The sequence below is a fragment of the Fusarium vanettenii genome (genome assembly GCF_000151355.1).
Source record: "Fusarium vanettenii 77-13-4 chromosome 3 genomic scaffold NECHAsca_31_chr3_5_0, whole genome shotgun sequence".
Lineage (NCBI taxonomy): Eukaryota > Fungi > Ascomycota > Sordariomycetes > Hypocreales > Nectriaceae > Fusarium > Fusarium vanettenii.
Window position 1 is genome coordinate 241,278 of NW_003315854.1, and position 18,809 is coordinate 260,086.

An 18,809-nucleotide genomic window follows, 5' to 3' on the forward strand; every position below is an offset into this window, starting at 1 on the left:
CGCACGTTTTCTCCGACAGGGGCTCCAGGTGTCGCTCAACTTGAGTCTGGGTAGCTCAAGGCATTCATTGACCATGCTCATCACTTGAACTCATGAAAAGTCTGGCAATACTTACGACGGACGCGTTTAATTAATACTCTTCTGCACGTGACGGACTTAGCGGTTCTATGCCAACATCAGAACCGACTGCCCAACAGCATCACTTGGAACCCGAATGGCGGGTCAATCTGTGCGCTTGCTCTCTCGAGGCATTATTAATCATGTCAGCCGGTCGATGTAACCGTAGATGCATATAAATATCCCATCTGATGGCATCTTGAAACCTTACTTAACACATTATTCTGCAATCAGTCAACATGTCCGCCCCAAATCACCCTGTTATTCTCATCTTTGGTGCCGGTGCCAACACTGGCTATGGCGTCGCGGATTCCTTTTCTCGAAAGGGGTACAAGGTGGCCATCGTCTCCCGCGGTGCTTTGACACCGGTGTTTGAAGAAAGAGATTTCCTGCATATCAGGGGAGATCTTGCGGATGCCGCTTCAGTCGAGGCAGCCTATCAACGCACCGTTGACGAGCTTGGAACCCCTAGCGTCGTTGTTCATAATGGCGAGTCAGGTATCTCAACTTCAGGGACGAAGACTGACGGATATGTAGCATATGCCAGCACCATGGCTCCCGACAATGCCGACCCAATCCAGCTACCAGTGGCTGATCTTGCAGCGGACCTGGCCATCAACACAACGAGTGTCCTTCAACTGCTTCAGTTGGCGACATCAAGTTTTGCCAAGCTTCCCGATTCTACGTCCCGGACATTCATCTACACCGGAAACAAGGCCAACCTCCAACCATTCCCTCCATTTCTGAGTCTCGGCGTTGGCAAAGCAGCGTCCTCGCACATGATCTCATTTGCTGCCAAGACATATAGCCCTCAAGGTTACAAGTAAGATATTCTATATTTGAGTGACACTGGTCGGACATTGATACGAATAGGTTCTACTATGCGGACCAGCGAAATGAAGATGGTTCGCCAGTGTTGGCGGCCATTGATGGGAAAGCCCATGGAGAGTTTTATACCGAGCTCGCCGAGTCCAAGACGCAGGGTCCATGGCTGGCTTCTTTTGTCAAGGGCAAAGGATATGTCAAGTTTGAAGAGTAGTCGATATAAGTATGATGATAAATAAGCAATGGCACGCCCGGAAAGCATCAACCAACGCTTCACACTCACTACCGTCTATTCTTGCAGCCATGCCACTTTGCTTCTGTACTGCGGCTGATCTTCAGAGTGCAAGAGTATGAGTAAATGAGCTGACCAAGCGCACACCTGGATAGCCAAATCAGCTTCCATCATCAGCCACTTCGTCGGTTACGAATCGCCTTGAGCCCCAAAAGGTCGATCTGGACTTATTCCGGTCAGGATTCGTCCATTTATGAGTTGCTGACCAACCCTTCGTGTCTTCACACCCGATCAATCGGCTCTTCGGCAATGATTGAGCCTCGTTGCCGCCACTATTGATTCTAAAAGTCTCGTGGCGTTGTTTAGTTGTGCACCAGCCTATCACGCCAGTAGCTTCTTGACAACCAGTTTGGGAGACTAAACCCATCTCGATGACACCAAAGGGCTGTTGCAATGCAGCCGCCTTCCTTAAAAACCGTCGTCGTTCCCTGTCTTCATTGTTTCTCATACTCGCCTAAACCTTGCTCAACATGGCTGGCGAGTTCGGAAATCCTGACAGAAAAAGCAGCTTGATCGAGCCCCTGACAACAATATGGACTATACCTGGCGGCTGTCCATCGCCTGTGCCATTAGTCGACGATAATCACACCACTCTCGACTCTTCCTGCTATCCACCTGACGATTGGACTATCTGGGAGAGCCTTGGCTTCTACTCCCCTGGCATCTGTCCTCGTGGATACACCTCAGGATGTAAAGTAACGGATTCGGCGTATGGTGGGACAGTCCGTCCGACTGAGACGGCGGCCATATGCGTTCCTAGGTCTGTGATGTTCCTTTTTTTTATTAACGATAGCGGTCTCACCGTGCATGTAGCTCATACTCGTGCTCCGACTACCTTATCTACGCGAGCTCCGTCTCTGGTAACGACACCATCACAGTCCCGGCATTCCAGATCAGATGGGCCAAGTCTGACCTCACTGCCTTTGAAACCTCGAGGTCAACATCCAGCAGCGCCACTTCCACTTCGAGCTCTAGTTCGACGTCACATCCTCATCCCACAGGCCTGCCCACTGGTGCAATTGTGGGTATAGCCCTCGGGTCTGCAGCAGTTGTAGCCATACTCTCTGGGTTTATGTTCTTTTTGTTTCGTAGAAGGGGGCGGCGTGGAACACAAAAGAGTCATGTATCACCTGATAAAAACCCTCCGAAAGATGGACTTGCAGAGCTGGAGACGCCAACACAGCCTGCAGAATTGGCGACGGCGACGAGGTCATCGCAGGGGAGAGGGTCGGTTCACGAGTTGCAGCAAGGAGGAAAGTCCACCATCCCAGAGCTGGGCGGAGCTGATGGGATGCTGCCGGAGCTTGCTGGTACTTTAGGAACAGGGGGTAGGCATGAACTTGGCGCAGAAGAAAGGTCTATACCAGAGCTGGAGGGGAACAACGGTTCTAGACACGAGTTGTCTTGATATTATCAGAGGCTGTGCGTGCTGGGTCGAAATAGAGAAGCATTCTTTATGTGGCGATATAAACCTATGATCAAGAATATCAGGGGCAGACTGGAACCAAAAAAGACGCACAGAGTTGGAATTCAATCATCTCAACATGTCTGCGTTAAAAAGAACAAACTACCTCCTAAACAAAAAATCGACTTTTGGTTGAAAACGTATTAATTCGGTGTCCACGCGTTGGTCGTCCAACTCTCGGGGCTGATGTCTGGCCAGTACAGTCCCTGTGCATTATCATGATACATCGATGCATCGATGAACTGCAAATCTAGAACCGGCTGAGACAGGAGCTCCTGTAGTGAAGGCTCCGACAATGCCATGCCTGCTGTGGGATTGGCTGCCGTGAGTGCTTGACTAACGTCGATACCATCTAGTTGTATGAGGTTGGCATCCGGTATAGTAAAGTCTCCTCTGCGTGACTGGACTGCCGCCATGCAAATTTTCATGGCATCTAAATGTCGACAGAACTCCTCGGCAGCAAAGTTGCCGTTCTCTTTCAGCTGAGCCAGGAACTGAGCGGCCGACTCGAACTGTTCTTTGTCGCTTCGACACTCTTTGCCGTCAAGGAGGCTCGAAATAGCCAGAACAGTAGCGGCAGCAAAGAGATATTGGGTATAAAAGTAGTCAAACGTAGCAAAGGATCCATCAATCCAGCACTCAATTAGTAGACGGCACGAGTGTCGTGCACACCTCACACAAGCCTCCGACAGGGTGACAGCAGAGGCAGGAATTTGGGGTTCTGTCCTTGGCTGCGTCTCCCAAGCGGCGACGTGAGTTCTTAGGACGTGGAGAAGAATAGGTCGAGTGGAAGTGATGGCGACCTGTTGATTGTAAGAAGAAAGTAACCCGAACTGGAGGAACGCATCCTTACCTGGTTGAAGTAAAGGTGTAGGGAGAGAGGCTTGGGACTTGGTTCAGGGCCGTCCGTCGACTCAATGTGTAGATGAGGTGGCAACTCTTCCACAAAGGTGCGCAGATCTCTCAGAGCTTCCTGCACTCTCTGAGATAAAGTCTTTTGCTGAGGCCTTCGCGTATAAATCGAGTTGATGACCCGCCAGGCGAGGCGAGCCAATCGAATACTTGCGATAAAGTATGCCGAGTCTGCAAAGTCGTCTGATGGTGTATCCAAAACCGGGTCCGAAGGGAAGTCAACTTCTATGTCGTTGTCTTGTATCGCAACTGGATGACCAAGCCTTGATGCCCACATGCGATCGAAGCTGTATGCAGTCCACCACACTCGATTCCTGTGTTCTCTGGCAGCAGCATCCCTTAGTTGAGATTCGGGGACGTTAAGGTGTAGTCCCATGACTACAGAAAGGCGAACTGAAGAACCGGCCAGAGCGTATGCCGTGTACCGACGGTTGAGTGCAAGAGAGTAAAAGGACTTGACACGGTTAGCCTATGTTAGTGAAGGTACATGTCGAGCAACCTACCAGAAGCAACCTGATCTCGATAGCATCAATCCTCGGCCGTTCACTGATGATCCGGAGCACACGAGTCGCCCGAGCAAAATAGCACATTCCCGGAAAGTTCTTTTCTTTTGCCGCCGTCCTTGTCGAGTACATCTCCCCAATGGCAAGCAGGGCCCATAGTTTACTCTTTAGAAGTGAATCGGTGGAATGTGGGTTTTGGATCGTCTGCTCAAGCCCTTCAAGGATCTGACTTTTGCGAACGATATGATAGCAGCGACTGACATACTTGAGGGCGACATTGACCAACAATCGTGCTCGAGAAGGAATAGGCCAGGGACAGTCGGCATCAGAGAGGGTAAGTAGTCTATCATCCGGTGCGTAATTGACTCTGGGAATATGGCTGTGTCCAGGCTCTGAGATGGCTTGACGGAAACGCGTGGCAAAGGCGGCATCTGATGCTTCACCGATCAATACCGGTGTGTGAAGAACGTTCATGTCAAAGAACCAGGGACGTTCCTCCAACAGGGTCCCTTGAAGGGTCGAGGTAGGTTCAGCTTGGCCATTGGTAGGGGCAATTGGAGCCTCCGGTGCGCCGAGTTCAGGCCGAACTTTGGTGTCCGTATCCCGACTATTACGGAGCCGCTGATTTTCGGCGACAAGGTCATCGATATATCTACCACGTCAGAGACGAAACATGTCAGGCCATGAATCAACTTACTGTTGGCTGACCTTTACCAACCGGTTTTTCCGGGGATAAGAACACTCTGCACCCTTGCTTGCCTGTCGGCAGTTCTCGCACGGCTGTCCCCCCGAGCATTTTACCTTTCGGGCGTGGCACCGACGGCAACTGTTTGGGTATGAATCAGCAAGGGGGTTCACGGGCGCACGAAATGTCTCACTCTTACGCCGTTGATTTGGTCTTGCGCTGGCGCTTGCCAGAGATGCTGCTGGCCGGATTAAGAGAGTCGATATCATCTTTACCCTCCCCCTCGGACTCACGGGGACTCTCATCGTTCGAGGTCATGTCGGCTACTTGCGTTTAGCCGTCTTTCGTTTCGAGTGAGTGGACTGATGGGGTCTTCAGGCTTCAACCGCAAAAGGAGGCGGAAAGATGTTCAAGTCGCCGCACGAGGTGGGAAACCTGGGGATCGTCGGTAGCGGCAAACGCTTGATCTTAACAAATCTGGGGATCCGGTTTCTTCCCGATTGGACATGCGTCTAGTCGATCTGGTCGCAGCCGTGATGTCGTGTGACTGCGAAGATCTCTGGAACCGGAATGTGACGCCGAATATCCGCGGCAGAATGTTTCCCCTCGCCGGAATGACTAAGCCAAATTCCGACCGGACCGGCAAAACTCGCCCTCTGCCGAGGACATGCCGGCTACTTGACCCTTTAAATCGGCATCTCGACTCTCGATGCCGAGGTCTTTGTCAAACTCATGATTTGCCAGGGATTTTAACCAAGTCCGACACCGCAAGATAGAGTCATGAAAGGCCCACTTATCGTGATGCCTGCTGATGCAACACGAAAATTCCTTCGCTTGGGTATTCATGATTTCGAGGTGGTATTTGTACTCTCTGGTCCTCGGCTTCTCTGCACATTTTTGAGCCTCATTGTAATGCCCACCGGAAGTCGTTCGTTCGTTGACAGATGCTATTGCCGAGGTGTTGATTTCCTGGTTCGAGTTCCTGTTTCAATACATTTTGTTTGTCCCCTGAATTTCTGCCAAGATGGCGAGTGAACCCAAGTCAGGGGGATTGACTGGTGCCCAACCATCAGTGACGCCTCTGCCTCCTGTCGGTGCCATTGACGATGATGTGGCTGAGATCCCTTCTTGGAGAAAATGGGTCATCCTCTTTGTCGTCTGCTGGATGCCCCTTCCAATGACATTTTGGAGTACTGCGATTATGCCTGCTACACCCGAGGTTGCTTCAGATTTGGACATTGGCGTGACCACGATCAACACAGTCAATGCTGGTGTTTTCGTCGCTCAGGCCTTGTCCGGCTTGATCTGGCTTCCAATTAGCACAATCATTGGTAGACGGTCAACATATCTTGTTGCCAACCTTGTCCTGTGCCTATGCTCAATTGGATGTGCTGTGGCTCCCAACATTGCAGGGTTCGGTTCTCTCTGGATTCTTGGAGGCACCACAGGACCGTTCTTTCTTGTCGCCGGACAGACCATTCTGGCAGACATTTTTGAGCCGGCAAGTCTCCTTCAATATTCTATCATTCTTCAATATTAATACCCCTGTAGACTGTTCGTGGGACGGCCGTGGGCTTCTTTCTTGGCAGCTGCGTTAGTGCAAACACCATCGGTGAGTTACGCTATGGGTCACGCGACATCACACCTAACGATCTGCAGCCCCACTGATCGGTAGTATAATTGCTACATTCACCAGCTGGAGAGTCATATATGGCGTCGAGGCCGGCATGTCATGCTTCGGCTTGGTCCTCACCTTTTTCTTCATCCCTCGGGCAAGCGAGGTCGGGAACCCCAAGACTGCCGAGGCTATTCGTCCCAAGACAAGAGGGGACATGATTCGGACGTTCAACCCTATGATCGTGTTTCGACAGTTCAAATACCCCAAGGTGCTATTGGCCGTATGTTGTATCCCCTCAGTGATAAGACGTTTCTGACATCTGGTAGAACATTGCCTGTGGCTTGCTGGCGTTTAATCAATATGGCCTGTTAAGTTCGGTTCGTCGTGTCGTCAACCCTCGATTTAACCTGAACTCTCCTCTTGAAAGTGGTCTTTTCTACCTCGCTCCTGGCGCCGGCTTTTTGGTTGGCAGCACACTTGGTGGCAAGGTGTCCGACATTGTTGTCAGGAGATACATTCGAAAGAGGAATGGGCAGCGACTACCAGAGGACAGACTCAACGCCAGTCTGCCTTTCATTCTTTTCGTACTGCCTTTAGGTACACTATTATATGGCTGGAGTGTACAGAAACGCATCGGAAGCATGGCGTTGCCGATTGTAGGTTCCTTCATTCAAGGAACAGGACTCATGGCGTCGTTCAGCGGGCTGAACACATATGCAGCTGGTAAGCCAGAACCAAGCAACCTAAGGTATTGAGCTAATACTGTCATAGAAGTCCGACCGGTATACAGGACGGCGGTCATCACGGGTAAGTATGTTGTTCAGTACAGCTTTGCCGCGGGAAGTGTTGGCGGCGTCGTGCCCTTGATCAACGGCCTTGGCGTTGGGTGGGCTTTCACAATCAGTAAGTATTCCATCATTGATAAAGATCCAGAGCACGTGCTAATCCGATGCAGCTACTTTTGCGACCATGATCAGCGGCACGCTTGTTGTGCTGATTTCCAGGTTCAGCAGAACATGGAAGCAATAGATAGAAGCAAAAGGCTTGATGACTCACCACCAAGCCTGTCATTTAGCATGGAGGGTGTGCGAGATGATCGAAACAGGATGTGGCAACGAAGAGTCTGCTTGACCTATACAGGTTTGATACGAATCACGAAACGAATCTGCATCAAATAGAAGGCAGTGGAGAAAAACGGGATTAAAGAACAGCATATAATGTTTGCACATAGACTTTGCATACACAAAAGTGTTTTAAGTAGAATAGACAATTAGAGGAGTAATCTTCAAATTATTTGGGTCGTTGTTGAACAGCACAGAGTATTGACTGGTGAGCAAAGTAGCACTCAATGTGTGACTTACGTTGAGAGGAACGCTGATTTATAGTTGACCTTGGACAAAGGACGATCTCTTGTCATGTTGCTGACTCTGCTACCGCTGACCTGGAGGAAACTTATTTCTTTACAAGGAGGAATATCGTGAGCTACCTGTAAACGCAGTTGCGATTGACTCACTTCTTAACCTTGTTTAGTGTACCCTTGCAGTGGGAATCAACAGCTGATAGGCTGTCTCGTAAATAATTACAATTAATCCTAGCTCGCTCGTTCGCTAGTTGTCCAAATTAGAAAGGCAACTGAAGACTTACAAAATATGGAGATAATATTACCAAGACGCCCAAATATAGAGCCTCGCGCCCTTGGCTTGACATTTTGGAGTCAACTTTGACATTTTTGACATGAAGGTTGCTCCACCACGGTACTCACTGGATGCATTTCCGGGCTCTGTCGGCAATAAGCGGGACTATTGTCCATGAACCTTGAGTCAACCTCAACTATAACATGAACCTTCCAGGCACTCTGAACAAAGTTTCGACACGCTGGCAGAGTTATCACAATGACCTCTCTTGATGCGTTGGACCAGAGTGCAGACATAGCAGTCATCAGTGCCTCCTTCAAAGCCGTCTTTGACAAACTTCTCGAGTCCACACAACAAGTTGGCAATGATCCCCTCCTCCGGGTTGCCCAACCAGCAGACCTCCCTCTCCTCAAAGAACTCAGCACTCCCGGCCAACCCAACGACATAGACCAAGCCATCCAAGATGCCTTTACAATCTCCGACTTTCGCCTCCGCATGAATAACCCTCGCTTCTTCGGCTTCATCCCCAATCCCGTCTCGCCGCTGTCTTGGATAGGCGATTGCCTTTCGAGCGCTTTCAACTCTTTTGCGGGGTCCAAACTGCAGGGCTCGGGAGTTGCTGTTGTTGAGCAGACGCTGCTGCAGTGGCTGGCGGGACGCGTGGGACTGCCTGACACTGCGGGCGGGGTTTTTGTTTCTGGGGGGTCCATGGCTAATATGACTGCTATGGTTTTGGCGAGGGACTGTATTCTGCCTTCTGGGCAGGAGGGGCTGGGTGTTGCGTATGTGTCTGATCAGACGCATCATTCTGTTGCCAAGGCGCTGAGAATTATTGGCATCAAGCGAGATCAGATTCGTGTCATTCCGTCGAATGCCTCCTTTCAGATACAGACTGTAACCCTAAAGGAGGCCATTCAAACCGACCGCAAGGCAGGGCTCATCCCGTTTGTCATAATCGGAACATCGGGCACGACCAATACGGGGAGTGTTGACGATCTAGCGGGTCTTGCACAAATTCGAGACGAAGAAGGCGTATGGCTTCACGTCGACGGTGCCTATGGCGCATCTGCCTCACTCGCCGCAACACGGAGCTCGGTGGTCAGCGGCCTCGGCCTTGCAGACAGTATCTCCTGGGATGCGCACAAGTGGCTCTTCCAGACGTACAGCTGCAGTCTGATTCTTGTCAGAAACAAGATCAATCTGGTCAAAGTCTTTACTAATGACGGCGACTACCTCCGCGACGCGCTCGATGACGAGGAGATTCCTAACTTTTGGAACTTTGGCATGGAGTTGACGCGGCCGTCGCGAGCTTTGAAACTCTGGTTCACGTTGCGTGTGCTTGGAGTAGAAAGACTCGGACATTTGATTGACCATGGGTTCCGCCTGGCGGAGATTGCTCAGGAAGAGGTGGAAAGGTTGAAGAATTGGGAGGTTACAAATGCTGCGAGCATGGCGATAGTAACGTTGCGATATGCACCACCTGGCAAGACGGAAGAGGAACTGAATGATCTAAACACGGCAATTTCGAGAAATCTGGTCGAGGGAAATATTGCTGGGATATTGACAACAAAGCTACGAGGGAGGGTAGTTTTGAGGATATGCTCGATTAGTCCGTTGTTGAGCCGTGATGAAATGACGGGCATCATCCGACAAGTCGATGAAGTGGCGAGACAGTTGAGTACCTGAGTCTAGCTCACAGGGATTCGTGTGGACTTGTGGGAAGTTTGGATTCATTTTGTACTTGTAGTAACAGAGAAACCCCGCTTCTCGTGGAGAGATGAATACCTAACGCGAGAGCGGTCGTCGAGTTGATGCTTCTACCACTCATACCAATTACACAACCTGCTATTCACTGCCATATGAATACATAATAGTCCTCTATTATACGTCTCAGTCTTCTCGTTCCGCCGTCTCCTGGTCCCTTCGCTGGACAGGCTCCTCGTCCTTGTTGGGCATGTACTTGAAAATGATGGGCAAGACCGCGGCAAGGATGGCGGCAGTACCGAGAACAGCATTGGAGGCTGCGAATCCCTTGAGGTTGCGGGGACCTTCCGAGGCAGGCCACAAGTAGCTTCCGTAGATGTAGCTGGTGTGTCCGAAAGAGTTGACAAAGGCAATGGCGATGGAACGCTTTCGCTCTGGCCTGGCCATGACCTCGCTCGTCCAGTTGAGAATCAGTGGCACGGTTGTGAACATGCCACCAATGAGGAAGCACATCATCACGTACTTGACAGTGTTGTTCCTGACGACAATGGCAATCAGGCACGACAGAGCCGAAATGGAAAGCAGACCAGTGATGTGCCATCTCCGATCTTGAGTCTTGTCTGAAGTCCAGGACCAGAATAGCTGGAAAACAGCACCGCAGGCCCAGATGGGGACCGTCATCCATTGGGCGGTGACACTGGTGTAGCCGAGTCCCTTCAACATGGTGGGGATAAAGTAAGAAATAGTCAAGCCCAGGATGTTGCAGGTATAGAGAGCCAGGAACAGCCAAGTTCTGCCGTCCTTGAGAGTTGCCGCAACGGCTTGGAAGGGTGTCAAGTTATCCTCCTCGGGTTGAACAGAGGCGCTCTGGTCGTGCATGATACGGACGTGACCGAGAAGTCGTTGTTCGGGAGTCAACATCTTGGAGTTTCGGGGGTAGTCGGGAAGCACAAAGTAGAGACCGAATCCGCAGGCAACGGTGACGACGCCTTCAATAAGGAGCAGCCATCGCCAGCCTGGGATTCCACGGGCTCCCTCCAGTCGCGAAATAACGGCTCCAGCCATGATGCCGCCGAGGGCGGGCGCAACACAACCGGAAGTGTAGAAGATGCAGAATCGTTTACCTGACAGGTCAGCCACGAATTGCACGTTGTTGTAGATGTCATTGAATGCTTACCAACTTCCTTCTTGGTGTACCAGCAAGTCAGGAGGAAAAGAGCACCAGGAAAGAGACCAGCCTCGATGGCGCCAAGGAAGAAACGACCGGCAAGGAAGGAGGATGGGTTCTTGCTCTGGGACATTCCGATAATCACGCTGCCCCAGACGACGCAGATGGTAGGCAGGTAGATTGAAGGCTTGATCTTCATCAAGAGCATGTTGGAGGGTACTTCGAATAGGACATAGGCGACGAAGAAGAGAGATACGAGCAGAGAGTATTCTGGAAGCAGGGGGTGGTTAGTGTTGGTGATTGATGGCCAAGGGTGTGACTTACGGTTCTCGCTGAGGCCTAGATCCTCACTCATTCCTGCGGCATTGGCATTGGCCTTGAAATAATGTCAGTTGAGTTCTCAGATCTCCAAGGGAGATACACACAATGTTTCCTCGGTCGAGGTACGCAAGAATGTACATCCACCAGAGAAGCGGAAGCAGGACCATATCGGCCTTCCTGACCAGTCGTTTTTCCTCTGAAGTTCCAGGGACATAACTCTGGAGGGCTGCGACAATCTCGGCGTCTTCGAGGGAAAGCTCATTGGCGGCAACCTTGGTCTCCTTGAGGCTGTAGTTGGAAACGCGATCATGAGCCTTGGGCCCCTGATCTTTGGATGTAGAGTGCTCCATCGCTGAGCAGGACTCGCCACAACTAAAATAATAAGATGAGAGTGTGAGGCAAAGTTGATCTAGTCTGGTAGAAGATGCTTCAGTGCGGACTGCAAGATGACTTCTCGAAAGCCCAGGTGGTTGATCAGGTTATGTACCCCGTGTGGGAGGTGTTTTGGCGAGCGGGAGAAGTTAGCCGCTACGCAGGATCATGAGGGGTGACATACTAGTCAGTTAGCTTTGCCGGGTTCAACCCCAGATCCCGGATAAGTTATCAAAGACGGGAGATAAGCTGGGTTTTGCAGGATCCGCTCTGCCAAGAGTCTATCCAACTGTCTCGAGATAAGCGCAAACTGGATGTAGCTGTTGGGAATCACCAGAAGTTCAAGCCTCGATTCCGGCTCGTTTGTATACTCAAGTAATTCATCACGCCAGCATGGATATTATGGTATAGATGCATCCTACGCTCACCTTTCTTTTTCCCTCGATCAAGAGGATTTGCGGGGAAGTGACGAAGGATCGCCATGGTCACTCAAGGCAAACCCTCATGGTTCAAGTCTGTTATGAGTTGCGGGGTACCCGGCACGCTACCGGCACGCATGCTCACAGCGACGGCCCGGTATCTTGGTTGGCGGTCTGGGGTAATGCGGCGCTAACGGCGATAGCTGCAAGAGCGATTGCAGACATGGCATGGATGCAGCTGGGATAAGGTTATGGTGTGCGGCAGGAGTCGAGAACATGCGTGAGTCGAGGAGTCTGGAGACGGCCTTGGCCAGAGCCGGGTGTGCCGGTCAACGCGCTGTCATTGCACTCTTCGCGAGCTTAGACATCATACTTCCATGCGAGGGCAGGCAAAGTGCCGGTGTTCAGCATCGGGTCTGAATGCTGTCATGTGTTTGTCGTTGTGTTCTTTGCTATCGTACCGACGGAGACGTCATTCATACCACCATAAAAAAAGTCCCGTTGTGTAGAATGATACCCTTACATCTCATTATACGGGGATCATGAAACCGGAGCTCTTAAGATTTTGTACGTTATATGTTGTTTATCTCTATACAATGATTCTCACCCTCATCAACTACCTAGTTCTACATGGTCTTCCAACCCTATGATGAACTGGCCGCAGATGCTGCCACAATCTGGAGCGCCATGTCGGGAAATGTATCAGCCGTGATATCCATCTTGCCAAAGACACCCTCACAAAGCTCCTTCTCCCAAATAGTGCAGTACGCAGCCTTGAATCTGTAGACAAACTCTGGTCAGCAAGAGAAATTGTTGGTGTAGAGTGAAACTTACCCTGCCAACTGAGCAGCAGTCACATCCCAATTATGAGCAGCCGCAAACCACTTCTCGTCATCGCCCAGGCGGTCCAGCATCAGCTTATACACCTGAGGATCAGGCTTTCCAATCTTGAATCCGTCGCAAGAGACGAAGTTCTCCCTGGGCATATGGATGCCGTTGTGGGTGAAGTAGCCACCAACGCGCTCCACATCACCGGCCGTCAAGGCCCAGATAGTGAAGCCGTTGTCTCTCAGTATTTGGAAACACTCGGCGATTCCGGGGCGTGCTTCCAACTTCATGTATTCTTGGAGGATATACTTCAAGTCGTCGTCGTTGGCAAACTCGTGCGGCTCTTGCACGCCCGCCATGTACAGCATTCGGTAAAAGATGCTGCTAAAGACATCTCTGAATGTGATGTAACGGCCATTCATGCTGAGGTAGGTATACTCGCGCTCAGTCACCTCGATCCAGAGGTACCCGAGCAGACGAGGCTTGATGCCTTGCTCACGGAGCTTATCACCCAGTCGGTGGTCAAGGGCGTTGAACATGACATCGTACGACACGCATGTGCCGACAATGTCGAATACAACGTGCTTATTAGCGGGAGACATGACTGATTCGGTAAAACTCGGAGTGAGAATGTGGTGTTTATGGTGAACAAGGGGGTTGCGTAGGCAGGTAGATGGCTAACTCTAGGCTTCCGATAAAGGCTTGGGCTCTATAAATGGTAAAACCAGGTGACACTTATCGATGCCTGCTTGTGCCGGGGGCCAGAAACTAACCGAGTTGAAGGATGGATTTAATGTTACCGGCACACACCCGGCACACCACCCCGCAGCATGGAGGTGGATCCTAGTGATTATCGCTCGTGAAGTTGTGCCAACGTCATTTATCTCTGCATCATTTGTCTGTGTTATCTAGATTATTTCCTATCAGTGTTGATCTGGACAAGATTCGCAACTTACCCTGCCGATCATTCAATTCTGTGAACGTCCATATCATTGACTCGCAAACTCACACATACACGTCTAATCTTGACCCTTGAGTCAGACAACCGACAACATGGCCAAGCATCAAATGGCGCCAGCCGCTAACCCTGTCCCTTCTTTTTGGAACGCGGAACCTCGTCCCCTGGATGACTTCCGGAGTACCAAAGACCTTCCCTCCGAAGTTGACATTCTCATCATCGGCTCTGGCATCGCAGGAGTGGGCACAGCCTACCACCTGCTTCAAGACAGTTCTTTCAAGGCCTCTATTGCAATCCTCGAAGCCAGGAAGCCAGTTTCTGGTGCTACCGGGCGAAATGGAGGTCATGTAAAGCCAGATGGTTTTCTCAACGTCCCCAGAACCGCCAAGATCTATGGCGCAGAGGCAGCAGCCGAGTTAGCCAAATTTGAAGCCGCCCATGTGTACGCGGTGAAGGATCTTGTCGAAAGAGAAGACCTTGACTGTGACTTTAATGTCACTAGGGCTTTGGATGTTTTCCTGGACCCGGAACATGCAAAGCAGACGGAAGAAGCATACAGAGAGTTAGTAAAAGCGAATGTTGTCGATCTACATGATATCGCTTTTACGCCCAAGAAGGACGCAGAAAGGGTAAATTCTAACTGATACTTATTGTAGCCAAGACAGTAGCTAACAAGTATAAACAGGTTTCTGGTGTCAAGGGCGCGCAGTGCTGTTTTTCCTACACAGCCGCCCACTTGTGGCCATCAAAGATGATCCATCAACTCCTACAACTTCTCCTTGACAAAGGCGTCAAGCTATACTCTCACACACCCGTGACATCAGTCTCGTCAACTCAGGATAGCAATGGATCATGGATCGTGACGACCCCCGACGGCTTGATCAAGGCTCAGAAGATCATCTACGCCACCAACGGCTACACTGGCCATCTACTGCCCGAATACGCGTGCTGCATCGTGCCGATTAGAGGAATCGCCTGCCATATCAGCAGCCCCAAGGGAGCCGACACACCTCATTTGGTGAATACTTATGGAATCCGCTTCGATGCCCGCAACAATGATTATCTTATTCCGCGGCCTGACGGCAGCATCATTGTTGGTGGAGCTAGACAGCGGTTTTGGCACAACAAGGAGCGATGGTATGGCATGACACGAGATGATGAACTCGTCGATGAGGCTGTGTCTTACTTTGATGACTATATGCAACGGCATTTCCGCGGTTGGGAGGACTCAGCTGCCAAAGTGGAGAGCATCTGGACCGGAAGTAAGTTGGAGCTGCTGCAACTACTGACGACTGCTAATATGAGTACCAGTCATGGGCTACAGCGGAGATTTTATGCCTCACGTTGGGGAGATCCCAGAGAAGCCAGGTCAGTTCATCATTGCTGGTTTCACGGGTCATGGAATGCCACAGATTCTGCTTTCAAGCAAGGGCATGGCGGCTATGGTGCGCGACGGGGTTTCATTTGAGAATTCGGGCCTTCCTCGTATCTTCAAGACCACCAAGGCCAGGATATCCTCAAAACGGAACCTCATTGAGGAGAGTCTAGAGCCGTTGTGGAAGACGGGTAGGGAGTCAAAGCTATAAAGCAATGGGAGGTGATGTGGTATAGAATAGATGAAGTAGCGCGAAAGAGTAATGTCTATTCAATGCTACAATACTGTACTAAGTTTATTACCGTCATTACCAATGACTGCGTTTTAGCTATTATGGATGATGGCTTCTTGTCATCATTGCAGATAGTAATAATCCAATGCTCTAATCACCATAATCAGTTTCTCATCATGTAACCACCCTGAAGCTCCTTCTTTCTTCCAATTGCTTGCCATCACGTAACTGTGGGTCTTGATACGGTAGGACATGCTTGACAATGACCTTCTAGGTAGGTATGCTTGGTGCCATTCTATGAGAACCTGGATCAGCACCCGAATTCACTAGGTACTCTCAACCCCTGTCTTCTTTCAAACACTTGATTATGCCTGACCTCACGTGAATGATTAATGAAGTCAGTGATGGTGGTGTCGATAAGTGGGTATCTCAATCGGGTAGAATCACCGTCGATCTCCGGCACCGGACCGGCACGCGACATTTTCCGGCACGGAACCGGCACACAACACCAAACCTCAAATCATAGGAATCTCCCTCTTTCAACATCCCTCCACTATACCAGGACCTTTGTTTACCAAGCTGATTGGCCTGAATTTCTCATTGTGTTGCAATGTCGAGACCCACCGAGGTAGATCAGATCGTTTATGGCCGGCAGCCTCCGGCGTCACCCCAGCCGGCGCGCAACGAGATAACGGTGGCAGTTGGGAGGAAGCCAAGGGCTCCAAGGGCTCCACGAGCGTTAGTGTTCACATGTCATGTTATTACGTTCCATGGCTGATGAGACTCACAGGTGCGACAATTGCCGACGCCTGAAGGAGAGGTGCACTGGCGGAGTCCCATGTGACGGATGCATCAAAGCCAAGCGCGAATGTGCCTTTACCAGCGCATACAGACGAACAAGACGGCGGCCAGAAGTACAAAAGTTGGCGGACGCTATTAATCCAAAGGCTTTCTTCGACATCGATAGGATCCGCAACTTGGAAAAGATTGTCAAGCACTTTACGGATATTCAAGATTTCAGCCCTACCAAGCTTGCGGAGACGGTGACACTTCTATCAGCAGGCTCACCTCCGCCATGGGACCGAGCGAACCTACAATTTGATGAGGGTCATGACGACGATCCCAGCAATCAGGCGACGAGGGACACAACTTCTATGCTAGGTATGCGGCTTAAGATATCCCAACCATGACAACTGTAACTCATCACTGCACAGCCTATGAAGAGTTCTCTCATTCCGACTTTACTCGTCAAATCCAGCAAAAATTAGGTCCTGACTTGGAAAGACCTGGCACTGTAAGAGACGCCTCTATCTGTCAATTTATCATTTGCGGAGCTAACATGTATTGACACAGGAGTCCACAGCCAGCGTGGCCACTGCCGAACAGTTACTATCGTTTCCCTTTGTGGTCCAAGAAGCAGTATCTCTGTTCCCGCCTGCCGAGGTCGCCACTACATTGCTCGACATCTTTTTCAACGTGGCTCAGACAAACTACTTCTATGTAGACGAAGATGTTATTCGGACCCGGATATCTCAGATATATGCCCACCCTGCAACGCCGCTCACGATCGCCGACGCTCCATGGGTCTGCACGGCTCTGATGGTGTTTTGCGTCAGCACCCAATTTGCACACCTGGTCAAAGGGAGACAGTCCAACACTGGAGAAGTTGACGTGACATCGGCAATTGATGACACTCTGGCTTTGTCTTTCTATCGAAAGGCAACAGCCATGATCCCTGATCTGCTGACCATCGGGAGTGCACAATGCGTACAAGCTTTCATCTTGATGGGAGTGTACACGCTCCCCGTAGACCCTGCAGGATTAGCCAGCAGCTATTATGGCATGGCCATGAAAATAGCGATACATAACAACATGCACTTGAAGAGCAAGTCCAAGACGCGAGACGCCGAAATGCGCAACCGAATTTGGTGGACAGTGTATACCCTGGAGAGGTGAGCCAGCCCCATGAATCCTATTTGACGAGTCTACTCGTGCTTGAAAATTTAGTCACTGGGGGTCAAATATTGGGGAGAGTAGCTGACTCCTTACAGGCGTGTTTCCATCTTGCATGGCCGACCTGCATCCATTCAGAGATCCCAGATAAGCACTGCTCTCCCAGTCAACCGCCCTGAACTACAACCATCCGGAAGGCCCAATACGTTTCATAACGCCATGGCCCAGAAAGACCTTACCGAGATCATGGAGGATGCTCGCGACAACATGTTGGTTCTCTCATCCCGGATGGCACTACCAAGCTAACTGTCCAGCTTAATGATTAAAAAAGCAACTCCAAGCTCGAGCATACTGGTAGCCAACGATGCCCTCAAAGTAAACCAGGCATTAGAGACATGGTGGGATAGTCTCCCAGAAGAGACCTACTGCAAGGACTTGACACCAGGACAGCCACTCTTTCGATCCAACATACACCTCGCACTCACATACCACCTTGTACACATCTTCATCGGCCGATCCTTCATGTTTGACGATTCCAATGCCGATAAGCAAGGTTTGCACGGATGGGTCAAAGCTCGCAATACTCTGATAAAACGCTGTATTGAAAGCGCCATCACCTCCGTCCAGCTTTGTCAAAAGCTCCATGACGAGTTTGGGCTTTCCAAATCATCATATACCGAGTTCACTTCCTGCTGTGCTGCGGTAGTAACTCTGATAGCTCAACGCATCCTCAGCAAGACGGTGGAATTCGCCGAATTCGGCGACATCTGCGACCAAGGCATGACGTTACTGAAAATCATGTCTGGTGGCGTCTTTGCAAATACCAAAAGCTCCGAGAAGCGGGGCTTGGAGATTTTGGAAATGACACTGGCCAAATTGGGAGCGAGTCATGGTGAAAGCCCGTCACTGGGCGGTGCAGGTTATGATCAGTTTCGCACCTGGGTTTCGTTGCAGGTCGAGCCTGAGCGGCTGCTAGGACAGGAGCAAGCAGTGCCGACGATGGAGTGGGCGTATGGTAGCAGCCCGGAGCAGGGATCATTTCATTCAGAGATGAACTTGATGCCCGAGTTTGTTCCCACCAATTTTGCTGAACTTGCGTCGCTGCCAGGCTTGGAAAACTACTTTCAGAGTTCAATAGGATAAGCAGACACGCAATTTTACTCAGCTTATTAGCATCTCTACATATTCGTTTTGATGGAGGAGCAGTGAACCCTGTGAGAGACTGGACTGCTCCCTGGGTCCGTTCTGTCGCGAATCTCGAGCCAACCTCCCCTGAGTCCTAAGTCCTGACGGTAGGTAAAGTGGTGTCGCATTGCCGTCAAATATAGACATGAGACCTTGCACCATCAAGTCACGGTACTCAATCTGTTTGTACGGCGCATCTTTGAAGTCTATTAAGTATATACATAGCTCATTAATCCCCGGGGT

General features: G+C 50.6%; 9 protein-coding genes across 9 annotated transcripts; 6 read left to right on the forward strand and 3 right to left on the reverse strand.

Moving 5' to 3' along the window:
• Positions 1–356: 356 nt before the first annotated feature.
• Positions 357–1,156, forward strand: NECHADRAFT_92268 (uncharacterized protein; the record flags this gene model as incomplete). The annotated part of the gene is made up of 3 exons (XM_003042853.1): positions 357–615; positions 655–940; positions 991–1,156. 3 exons carry the CDS (start codon positions 357–359, stop codon positions 1,154–1,156), a joined length of 711 nt encoding a protein of 236 aa, XP_003042899.1.
• A 548-nt stretch (positions 1,157–1,704) lies between these two features.
• On the forward strand, positions 1,705–2,642 carry NECHADRAFT_78398 (uncharacterized protein; the record flags this gene model as incomplete). Its single annotated transcript, XM_003042854.1, has 2 exons — positions 1,705–1,994; positions 2,048–2,642. The coding sequence occupies 2 exons, from the start codon at positions 1,705–1,707 to the stop codon at positions 2,640–2,642; spliced, it is 885 nt and encodes a 294-aa protein (XP_003042900.1).
• A 97-nt stretch (positions 2,643–2,739) lies between these two features.
• NECHADRAFT_59609 (uncharacterized protein) lies at positions 2,740–5,117 on the reverse strand (the record flags this gene model as incomplete). The annotated part of the gene is made up of 4 exons (XM_003042952.1): positions 2,740–3,502; positions 3,553–4,065; positions 4,115–4,766; positions 4,999–5,117. The coding sequence occupies 4 exons, from the start codon at positions 5,115–5,117 to the stop codon at positions 2,843–2,845; spliced, it is 1,944 nt and encodes a 647-aa protein (XP_003042998.1). The 3' UTR covers positions 2,740–2,842.
• A 706-nt stretch (positions 5,118–5,823) lies between these two features.
• NECHADRAFT_78400 (uncharacterized protein) lies at positions 5,824–7,446 on the forward strand (the record flags this gene model as incomplete). The annotated part of the gene is made up of 6 exons (XM_003042855.1): positions 5,824–6,304; positions 6,459–6,697; positions 6,744–7,014; positions 7,078–7,140; positions 7,189–7,320; positions 7,373–7,446. The coding sequence occupies 6 exons, from the start codon at positions 5,824–5,826 to the stop codon at positions 7,444–7,446; spliced, it is 1,260 nt and encodes a 419-aa protein (XP_003042901.1).
• Positions 7,447–8,309: 863 nt separating this feature from the next.
• On the forward strand, positions 8,310–9,737 carry NECHADRAFT_37234 (uncharacterized protein; the record flags this gene model as incomplete). Its single annotated transcript, XM_003042856.1, has 1 exon — positions 8,310–9,737. The coding sequence occupies one exon, from the start codon at positions 8,310–8,312 to the stop codon at positions 9,735–9,737; it is 1,428 nt and encodes a 475-aa protein (XP_003042902.1).
• A 204-nt stretch (positions 9,738–9,941) lies between these two features.
• Positions 9,942–11,594, reverse strand: NECHADRAFT_37100 (uncharacterized protein; the record flags this gene model as incomplete). The annotated part of the gene is made up of 4 exons (XM_003042953.1): positions 9,942–10,879; positions 10,933–11,193; positions 11,248–11,299; positions 11,349–11,594. 4 exons carry the CDS (start codon positions 11,592–11,594, stop codon positions 9,942–9,944), a joined length of 1,497 nt encoding a protein of 498 aa, XP_003042999.1.
• A 1,085-nt stretch (positions 11,595–12,679) lies between these two features.
• Positions 12,680–13,465, reverse strand: NECHADRAFT_37145 (uncharacterized protein; the record flags this gene model as incomplete). The annotated part of the gene is made up of 2 exons (XM_003042954.1): positions 12,680–12,815; positions 12,870–13,465. 2 exons carry the CDS (start codon positions 13,463–13,465, stop codon positions 12,680–12,682), a joined length of 732 nt encoding a protein of 243 aa, XP_003043000.1.
• A 466-nt stretch (positions 13,466–13,931) lies between these two features.
• On the forward strand, positions 13,932–15,407 carry NECHADRAFT_37062 (uncharacterized protein; the record flags this gene model as incomplete). Its single annotated transcript, XM_003042857.1, has 3 exons — positions 13,932–14,450; positions 14,507–15,083; positions 15,133–15,407. The coding sequence occupies 3 exons, from the start codon at positions 13,932–13,934 to the stop codon at positions 15,405–15,407; spliced, it is 1,371 nt and encodes a 456-aa protein (XP_003042903.1).
• Positions 15,408–16,198: 791 nt separating this feature from the next.
• On the forward strand, positions 16,199–18,524 carry NECHADRAFT_37244 (uncharacterized protein; the record flags this gene model as incomplete). Its single annotated transcript, XM_003042858.1, has 5 exons — positions 16,199–16,589; positions 16,792–17,380; positions 17,480–17,650; positions 17,696–17,735; positions 17,931–18,524. 5 exons carry the CDS (start codon positions 16,199–16,201, stop codon positions 18,522–18,524), a joined length of 1,785 nt encoding a protein of 594 aa, XP_003042904.1.
• Positions 18,525–18,809: the final 285 nt, after the last annotated feature.